Consider the following 10,829-nt stretch of genomic DNA (forward strand, 5'->3'; position numbering starts at 1 on the left):
CAACAATAAGATACAATAAGGTGATTTAAGCTAGGATAAATATTATGTAAAAGTAAAGTGATAAGAAATTACATATAAATAAAAGGAAGGAAGACAAAAAATAGTGTCAATATAAAATAAACTTGAATTAACAATGATAAGAATAAAAAATAAGTAACAATGTCAAGAGTAAATTTTTTTTTAAAATATGTAAAATATACAGTTAAAGAAGACATACCATACATAAAACAAAAACAATACAATAAGAAAAAAAAAAAAAGAAAGAAAGTAGAGAATAAATAAACGTCTAAAAGAATAAATATAAATAAAAATAATAATAATGATGTTAAATCATAATAAATGAGCAAAGAACAAATCAGGACCACCTACCTGTTCAAAGCGAAAGGTTGAACAGAAAGCAACAATAAAGCGGAAGCGTGGAGGAGTGAGGAGGAGGTGGTTTGAGGAGCCGTTTAATGGCTATATTTCTATTTCAAATACGTCGCGTATACAGGAAATAGTCATAAAGATATGACGAAAAATGAAAAATAATAAGAGAAAAATACAGAAATATGATAATAATAATAACTATAATAATTTTCTAATTTAGGAATAAATAAGTAAAATTAGAATGATACAAATCGTTACTTATAATACGAGTATATATTGAAGAAAATATAGTTAGGATAGTTAATACAATATAGGATATAATTAGAATGGTTGTAAAAGAAGTAACTAATAATAAGTAAAAATAAATAAAGAGTATTAAAAAAAAAATTACAAAAAAATAAATAAGAAAAATAATTAGACAATGATAACAACTGTAGTTTTTATATATCGTGAAAATAATCATTTATCTACACTGATAATAGTAATAGTAAAGATAATAGCAGTAAAATGAATAATACAAAGTGAAATACAGTAATTTAAAAATCGGAAGTAAAAGTTTACAAAATAAAATAAAAGTACAAGGTGAGATGTAAAAAGTACATAAAAAGACCAAAAATAAGTAATAAAGTATAGAAATAAGTGAAAAATTGTGATAGAATGTTAACAATATAGATGATGACAATGATAAGTGAAGTAAGTTAATAGAAACATGTGAAGTAAAAGTTTACAAAAAAAACAAAACAAAGTAAATGTGAAAGTTAATAAAACATAGATGAATAAATATAAGTGAATGCAGTGATAAATAATATAAGTGATAGAGAGATAACAAACAGGTGCAAAACAAAAGTATAATAGAAAAAATTTGGTGATGATAATAAAATGAGCATAAAATTATTTAGTCTTAATTAAGTTTAATATATGGCTGTAGGTATGTGAGATACAGTTTTTATCAATTTTGTGGTTAACTGGAAGGGGTTCAAGATGTATATAAATGGATTCTGAGATGAGTCTCTTTTGGTAATTTGGAACAGTGGCTAAAATAGTGGTATGGTCAAAATCAAAAAGCATGAAGTGTAAGGGCATGTTCTGAAAGTTTGGAAGCGGCTGAGTTGTGGGAAGTTATAGATAATTTATGTTGAGCGATACGTGATCTGAGGTGGTTCTTAGTTTCGCCTATATATGAAGAATTACAGTTGGGGGAGGAATAGGATCCTTAGTATTAGTAAAAAAGTAAGATAGTTTATTTTGAGACTTGAGTCCAAGACGTAGTGAAGGAATGGTTGATTTTAAGAATTTTTGTACGTTGGCAGTGAGAGAGGGGACATATGGAAGGGATCATGACATAAGGTAAGATAGTCTTAATACGGTAAATGTTCGAGTTGTGGTATTGGGGATCGGATAAGGAAAGGCAACGGTATATGAGATTTTTGGCAATCTTTCGCTTTTAACAGGTAGGTGGTCCTGATTTTTTCTTTGATCATTTATTATGATTTAATATCATTATTTTTATTTTTATTTATATTTATTCTTTTAGACGTTTATTTAATCTCTACTCTTTTTTTTTTTTTTTTGTACCCGTATTATTTTTTTTTTATGCATCTCTCCTGTACTTTTTTAACTGTATATTTTAAAAATTTTTACTCTTGGTATTATTACTTATTTTTTATTCTTATCATTGATTATTCAAGTTTATTTTATATTGACACTATTTTTTGTCTTCCTTCCTTTTATTTATATGTAATTTCTTATCACTTTATTTTTACATAATATTTATCCTAGCTTAAATTACCTCATTGTATCTTATTGTTGTAATATTCTCAGTTTTTTTTTTTTGTATCTTTTTAGCCCTGATGAAGCCCTGCAAAGTTGGGCGAAACATCGGACATTTAAAATAGTTATACATTATTTGTTCTTTTTTTGACTGCAACCCTGACCATCTTCTTATATTTAATTTTAATTTTGTTTCCAGGAATAAAAAATAACTTTAATTTTCATTTAGAAAGAGTTATAATTACCAATTACTTTGTACATTTGCAAAAAAAAATTTCATTCAAATTTTTGTACTTTTAAAATTTTGACTTTCAATTATCTTTAAATTTATAAATGTATCTCTCCTAAAATATAAATTTAGGACAAACTTAAAGTAAAATTTTAAAATATAACTTTTTTCTAACATTTTTTAAAAATAAGTTCCAATAACAAATTAATCACTTTTTAACAATTTTAATGTTAACAAGAACATAATATAATTCCTAGTTATAGATTAAAAAAAAATTGTTCCTGCTATTTTTAAATAAGTTAATTACAAATTACATAGTTTCACAAATAGATAATGGGCTGGGCAGCATTTTTAAGTTTAACATATGTATTTCGCTATTCTATATGAATCACGTCCTGCTTAATTAATCTATATAGGGCTTTAAAAAAGACTTTTGTTCCTAAAATTCAATAAAATTTCCAGTAATAATAGGTTGGCACAGATGAAATAACAGATTTGTTTATTTTAATGATATCATTAAAATAAGAAACTATCTGTTGTTTGCAAGTACTAACACAATGGATACTTATTTAATTCATAGACATTTCTCTTTAGTTTTCATGTCATATGATTCAGTTTCTATATAATTATTAATAATTTAGAACAAAAAAAAAAACAATAAAGATTATCTTTCATACACCTTTTATTACAAGATTAAGAGGGTAACTTGATTTAAAAAAAAAACAAAAAAAAAAACAGACATTTCATATGTTCCAGCTTAATATTATACTCTACAATACTATCTAGTATTGTACTCTACATCACTATGTGTAATATGTTCTATTGTAGAAAGAAAACACATCGGCATAGTTCTTATCTGTATATATCTATACTGTACGTATACAGTGATATTTCGTAATTTATTACTATTTTAGTCATTAAGCATAAGTAAATACCTCTATATGATGGACTGTTTTGGGAATAAGGTCTTTCATAACTTCTTTCTCGAGAACTTCCTCTCCTTTCCATCACCCTTTCCAAAGCACGGTCACGTGCACGTTCCCTTGAATAACTCCGCTCTCTTTCTGCCTTTCTACAAATATTTGTTATTAATTAGTTCTTCATTTCACTATACTGTTAAAGGAGCAATTATTTTTAAAATTTTTGGTAAATTAATTTGATTCAACAACAGAAGTTATACTAATAACATTGATTCAACATGGTCTTAACAGAATGTCATTCTGGAATGTGAAGTGGGGTTCAGCCCCTGATGCTTATGAGGTGCAGTTTCAAAGTGACATGGTGGAGGTGTGCTGTAGCAGAAAGAAATTTATACCCGACCACAGCAAACCGTAGTTATTTTTATTTAGAACTCTCTGTTCAAGACATATTTCAAATTGAAGGAAAGTGAAAAGTAATGCACACTTGATCATCAGAATTTTATATTTTCTAAATGTTAATAAATTATAAATAATTTTTTTTTTTTATATACCCAGTGAGAAAAATTACTATTAAGTTTTCAAATAACACAAAATAATTTTTTGTGGGATTTTATCACAAACAAAATGGACTCTGATTCTAGATTCTTTGTTAAGCTGTTTTCCTTTTGTTTGAGTAGGAAAGTATAATTATTTATATTTCATAATAACTTATCTTACTGAGCAATCACAAGAGGAATGTTGTTACATTGCAACTATTGGCAATATTAATTATTACCACCACTGAATGCAAAATGAAAAACTAAAACTAAAGCGAGATGAGAATAAAAATACAAGCAAGAATTATGAAGAAAATGGTCGGGGGTACAGTCAAAAGAAAACAAAAAATAGTTAACTATTTATTTGTCAACGTTTTGTCCAACTTTGTAGAGCTTCATCAGGGCTGTTTCAGTTAAGAGATTTCAAAACAGTCAACTGTTTCGAACAGACAATAGTCAAAACAGTTGATTGTTTGATTTTTGACCCTGATGAAGCTGAAGAGATAATTTGAAATAATACGGTCAATCATTTATACATTTAATACAAGCGAGAATGTTTATTCACCTCATCCGATACACACCACTTTCTTTTCCTATGTAAGATTAGAACACTATATACATATATATATTTTTTCCAAATAATTAATAAGCAGGTGGATTTATAAAAGATAAAAGTAAGCTTTCATACCTATCATGCCTCTTTTCCTCCCTTGGAGGACTTCTCCTTGATGAACCATAACTTCTTCTTCTCTTTTCACGCTCTTTTCTTTCTCTTTCTCTCTCCTTTGCTAAAGCTTCCCTTTCCCTTTGCCTTTCTCTACATCTTTCTAGAGCTTCTATTCTTTCTTTTTCACGAGCTGCTTCTCCTAAAAATAAACTAGGTTAAATTTTTAATATTAAACATTACAAGATAATAATTTAATTTTGTTACAAATTCAGTCCAGGAATATTGGAATTAGAGGAGAAATCATCATTTATACAACAAATGAAATTTCTAATATGAACAAAAAAATTTAAAATTTAAATGATATAATATAAACATAAATTAAACTTCAAATTATACAATATAAAATCTTCATAAATGTCATAAAATACTTAGTTGCTGGTATTTCAATTGAAGTTTCCTGCTTGTTAAGATGACTCCATGATGATAATTCATAATTATTTTCAACTTCATAACTTCACCTGAATTAACTTTAAATATTTTTTTTTATTTTTTAACATTATTTCATTTGTTTGATCATGACCACAAATTAAACATCTCACTGTTTATTTCTATTGTTTAAATTATCATATTTGACCTTTAGTGATTTTTCTAATAGACAAAAAACACTTGCACAATTTAAATTAAAATAATTTTCTCTAGGTCTAATGATACATATCTTGTCGGTGTGAATTCTCATAAGGAACTGAGTGAAATGTATATCTTGTTCATATGAATTCAGAGAAGCAATTGACTAGATCTACCTTTCCAGAATCTGACATCAGTAAATAATATAAAACAAATGGATGTCTTTTTCCTTTTTAATTATCACTTCACTCTCTATTTATGTTTAAAAATAACTTTTAATTAGTATTTAAGTCTTTAAAAATTTAATCCGCTTTATATATGTAAAATAAAATATTTTACAGGTTCTTAGTACTGGTATATATTGTTAATTAAAAGTGCAATTAACAAATACAACCAACAAATCCCATCAAATCATCTTTACCCGTTGTCATAAACCTACCGACAGCCCTACAGTATCCTTTAATAATGTTGCTCTTACCTGTGTAGAACAGATCTGCTACCTTGAACTACATCCGGACAAATGACTAACCTGGAATCCTTATACAAGACTGAAAAGACCAGAAACTGCACGTCAATTTCAACTATTACAGCATTTTCTAGACAAACGGTCCAAACCTTCAATTCATTACAAAAGACTGATCTACATGACTATTATAAGGCCTATCTGGACATATTGAGTTGAGCTTTAGGGCTCTACTAAACCTTTGAATTCCTCTTGTATCCAATCCTTACAATCAAAAATCCTTCGTAAAATCCTCAATGTTCCTTACTTTATCATAAACAAAATCAAAAATAAAGACCTTAATGTTCCATATGTGACCAAACTAGCCTGAACCAGATATTAATCCTTCCATTATAAACTCTCTAACCATTAAAACCCTCTAGTTTCTAACCTTGCTTCTTCATCTATCCATGACAACTCTCCGAGGCACCTGAAAAGAAGAGTGTAGAAATATGATGAGAGTGCTACCAATGGGTAGTTTCTCTATATGCCTGTATCACTCCATTATGATCTTACATAAAATTTACTTAATGTGTTTTTATGTAAATACAGTTGTAAATAGCAATAAATGAAATTAACAAATACTCATTTCATATACACATGATTAAATAAATGTTATTTATCAACATAATGCATTAATATGCAATTTAAAATGTCTGATTATTCTATATTTAAAAGGAATTATTCATAAATCGTAAATAATTCTTAATTTAGACTTATGAAATAAATTATAACTTTTTACCGATAAAACATTCACACTTTCTTGTATCCCCAAAATAGTAATGTTTTCTCCACACTATTAATATTAATAAACTTTTTCCTATTTTTTTTCCATAATATTCACATTTAATTGTTCAATTTCAAATGTCTCTGTTCTGTTCAGGGTAACAGTTAACACTTTTTGATTTTATTTGACGAGACAAAATATCACATTTCTTATTTCTATTTCAGAAATATTTCTTCTTTAGTAAATAAAACCAACTATACTAATTGAAATATTACATATCACTAAAATTGGATATATGAAACTTATGAAATAAATATAAAACATAATCACTCACTTTTGTCTCTAAAATCTGATTTTCTGTCATTTCTACGGGTATCATCCTTTGTCTTCCTGTCATCTTCTTTCCTACGGTCTGGAGATCTAAGGAAAACAACAAATTACAAAGATTATAAAACAAGGCTATTGAATACTTTTTAAAATAACTATTAAGATGTTCAAATTTTAATTTATAATAAACTTTTATTGTATGCTCAACAAATATGTTTACTCAGTTTTGTTACATGAAAAGTTAAGAACAAATTAATAACATACAATGCAATCAATTAAAGAATTATTAAGAAATTAACCTGTTTCTAGAAGGAGGACGAGGTCTTGGACTTCTTCCTCTTCTTACTACTGATGGCCTAGGACTTCTACGGCTGCTGCCACTGCTACGACTGGTCTGCTTTCTATCAGGAGTTCTTCCTCTACTCCCAATTGGCGAGTCATTTCTCCTGGCACCTCTATCATTACTCCTACCTAAAGAAATAGTAAATGAACTGTATATACAATATTTTTATACACACTAACTTACACAAAGATACAGACACACATACACAAACACAAATCTTTTATTTCAGGTGAAACTAAGAAAAAGAGGCAGACGTTTAAAAATTACAATTCTAAATAGAATATTCTAGGAGTAAATGTCAGTAATTGAGGGAGGGATAGTTCACTAAAAATGTAGTTCAATGCCACCAACTTTGCATTATCTCAATCCTTTGTCGAAAATATGATTTTTTCAAGAGTTTTCCTTATAATTCACTTTTTTCCTGATAAAAATACTAATTTCTACTTTAATTGAATATTTCTTATTTACTAGTTACCATTCTGAATCTAAAATGAATGTTCCATCAGACAGTACGCAATTTATTGGGAAATAATGCATCATTAGATGACTATAATAGCCAAACCAAAGTAATAAAATAAATATGAATAATTTTCAGAAATATTCAATAGATAGATTCTATTGAATATTTTTTCAATGAATTTTCAAGGTACAAATTGAGGAATTTCAAAAATGTTACTTATTTTTAAAATGGGTTACTGCTGAAAACAAGTTGATTACTACTGCAAACAACAGAGTTAACCGTTTGAAACAGTTTTTATTGTTTGCAACAATTAAATTTTTTTTTTTAAGCGCTAATTAGAAATTGGTAGAGGTGTCAAATACTAGAATGACTGCTATTCAGTGATTTCCATCAGTTTGAAGGTTTCCAACTCCAATTCATGCTGTTTTCCAATTTTAGCCACTTCTTTAACATATAAGCCTAGTATAGAGCAATTTATTTTTATTTTTTTTGTAATTTTTGTTTTTAAGATACTCAAATAGAGGACTGGTCCCTATCACCCCATTAGTAGAAATTAAATCAGAAATACTCAAAATATAAACTCAAACTATTACGGATGAAAGGTTAATAGTAATAAAAAATGGATAAATATAAACTATGAAAGAATTTGATAGTTAATAAAGAAACAAACGTTTCTTCCTGACTGGCTAAGATAAAAGTTTAATAACAGACAGAGAAATCAGAAACAGCAGAGTGGCAGATCTTTTCCGATCCCATTCCATAATATTAATACGTCCATGACTTGGTAATCTTTTGGTAAATTAGGATACTCTAGAGAGGAATAAATTGGTATACTCAAGGTGTTAACGCCATAATATAACTACGTTGTAAATAATTGTAAATAGTATTTTTAGTATTTAGTTTTATAGTTTTAGTTATATAGTTTTATTAGTATTTAATTTATTTTTATTTGTATTGTTTTATTTAGATTTAGTTATGTGAAAAGAAAAATGTGTAATTATATTTGTTTGTAATAATGAGTAATAGAGACAGTAGCTAGGGGTGATCATTGTTGCTAAGATGCGTCACCTACCTACGGACCGACCATCTTAGTTTTTTAGGGCAGTTGCGGCTAATTAGTGGCCCTGATAGCGTCCTCAACAGCCCTGTCTGCGTTTGGTTGATAATAGTTTGGACATTTTTAGTGAGTTAGTTAGTCATTACAGTGCGGAACCAGACCTTTTCTGCGTTTCTGGCCTTTGAGTGCAATATGAGTTGTTGCTAATCAATCGGCTCGTATAATTAATAAAAACGACTAGACCCTGTCTGCCCTCAATGAGTGCCAGTGTAGCCAGCCATCTTAGCTTTTGGGACATCGATTGTTTGTAAGCCATTGCACCAACTTTGGAACAGTTTGAGAGTTGCAGCGGAGTATTTAGCAATGGAGCTTCTACCTGCATATCTCGACAAGCAAAATATCTTCCTCTGACCTATCCGAGTGGATTAACCTTTTGACCTAGTGGATTAACCGTCGACCAGTATTTATTTTACATATTATTTGTTTATTTGTAAATTAGTTTATTTTATTTTAATTTTCATAATTTATCTAATTTTATTCTAATCTGAAAGGCCTTTTTTATTTTTGCTTGTACGTTTTATTTATGTTAGTTTTTAGTTTTGTTTTTTACCATGTTTAAATTGAACCAAATAAATGTTTAATCCGAGCCAGTTTGTTTTTTTGTTCATTTTTAAAGCCTTCCAACAAAAAGACATAGTCGATTTGAGGTAGCTTTAACACAAGGGAGGAATCATAATTATTTATCTAGTCAATAGAAAAATCTGTTCCCAAGTTTTCAATGTTTTTTTTTTCTTTGTTTTGTTTTTTATATAATTATACTAAATCCTGTATAAAACTACTTTTCATTCCTAAAAGTTTTTCTTTAGAATAAATAAAATTCTTTTGAATTAGTAACATTTTTGATACCATATTTATTTTAAAAGAATGTGACAACCCTGAATAAAACTCTTATAATTGATAAATGAATATACCATGGAAGCAACAGGAAACCTCTACACTAAATTCCCTAATTTATTCTAATTAATTTTATTTTAAGCTAATCCTACATAAAATTAAAAAAAGGAAAAAAGATTACTTGATGTTGTTTTTAATTTAGATGGAGGAGATAATCCAGGTTTTCTGACTGGAGAAAGGCTTTTTCTTCTTGAAGGTTTACGAGGTGGAGAAACCTTCTTTGAAGCAGAGCTCTTTCTTGGTGGGCTTTCTTTATGCAATCCTTTCCCCCTATTTAAAAATAATAAATATATTAATACACTATGAATTCAAAAAAAAAAATAATGTTCAATAAAAGACAGAAAAGACAAACGTACATAATTTTTTTACCAAACGTTTTCTCAAGACAAGTAGGACTCCCAGACTTTTGTTCAGATTTCTTTTTAAAGCTCAGACTTGAATCACTAGTTGAACCAGATGAACTAGAACTGCTTGAACTACTTGATGATTCACTCGAAGTTGAACTACTCCGATGCTATTAAAAAGCAATTAGCTAGTTAAAAAATAATGAAATCTCTATAAAAAAATTTATTATAAAAAACTATCTCCCTTCTTTCCTAACAAACTCCTCTCTCCTTACAACTATATCCTATCATTTGTACTGTCTTTCAGCAATCTTGGGGATTTTTTTCTGTTACACCATTTATAAAATTATCCACATTATCTGACCTTTAATTTAAAAAGATGCCCTTTATCCAGCTTCCACCTCAGTTTGATACAAGATTTAGTATGACAGATGATAATTAACTTAATGTACTGCATTAGACTAATAAGGTATGAAAATGGAATAATTTCTATCCTAAGACACAAAACACACAGAAGTTCACAAATATCTGCATTTTAATATAGATTTTCACAAATCATAGCTGTTGATTTGTCCTCATCAGGTTAAAAGAAATTTAGAGCGGGGTCCTTGTTGTTGAAGTAAAACGATTGAAGAGGAAATTTTGCTTCTTCTAGCTTTTGTCAAAAACTACTAGTCTCCAATCTAGAAAACTTGAATGATTTGGATTTCTTTCACTCCTTTTATAATTATGAAATTGAAGTAATTCAATAATTTCTGACAATGTAAATTTAATGATTATAAATTTTAAAATGATGAGAAGATAGTTGACCATGAATAATATAGATAAGTAGAAGATGGTTGGGGGAGTGGTCAGAGTATAACAAAAGTAAATTAAAAAACTTATTTAATAATGCCGACGTTTTGGCCAGAATTCTTGCCTTCATCAGGGCTAAGAACAAAAAACAAGATAACAACCAATGGATAAAGGATATATAGAATGATATGATGATAATTGTACA

The 10,829-nt window shown here is 28.1% G+C and overlaps 1 protein-coding gene across 2 annotated transcripts in view; it reads right to left on the bottom strand.

Annotated features, from left to right (window-relative positions):
* The window catches only part of LOC106683694 (serine/arginine repetitive matrix protein 5), a 40,017-nt gene that overhangs the window by 26,959 nt on the left and 2,229 nt on the right, over positions 1-10,829 (bottom strand). For both annotated transcript variants that reach the window (XM_067051798.1, XM_014425323.3), the window contains exons 4-9: positions 9,842-9,999; positions 9,607-9,755; positions 6,971-7,142; positions 6,679-6,764; positions 4,513-4,690; positions 3,304-3,440 (exon numbers count right to left, since the gene is read on the bottom strand). In XM_067051798.1, coding sequence (XP_066907899.1) covers positions 3,304-3,440; positions 4,513-4,690; positions 6,679-6,764; positions 6,971-7,142; positions 9,607-9,755; positions 9,842-9,999 — 880 coding nt within the window. The remainder of the gene's footprint in view (positions 1-3,303; positions 3,441-4,512; positions 4,691-6,678; positions 6,765-6,970; positions 7,143-9,606; positions 9,756-9,841; positions 10,000-10,829) is intronic.

Source organism: Halyomorpha halys, unplaced genomic scaffold, assembly GCF_000696795.3.
Source record: "Halyomorpha halys isolate HHAL.00 unplaced genomic scaffold, Hhal_1.1 Scaffold505.1, whole genome shotgun sequence".
NCBI classification, from domain to species: Eukaryota; Metazoa; Arthropoda; class Insecta; order Hemiptera; family Pentatomidae; genus Halyomorpha; species Halyomorpha halys.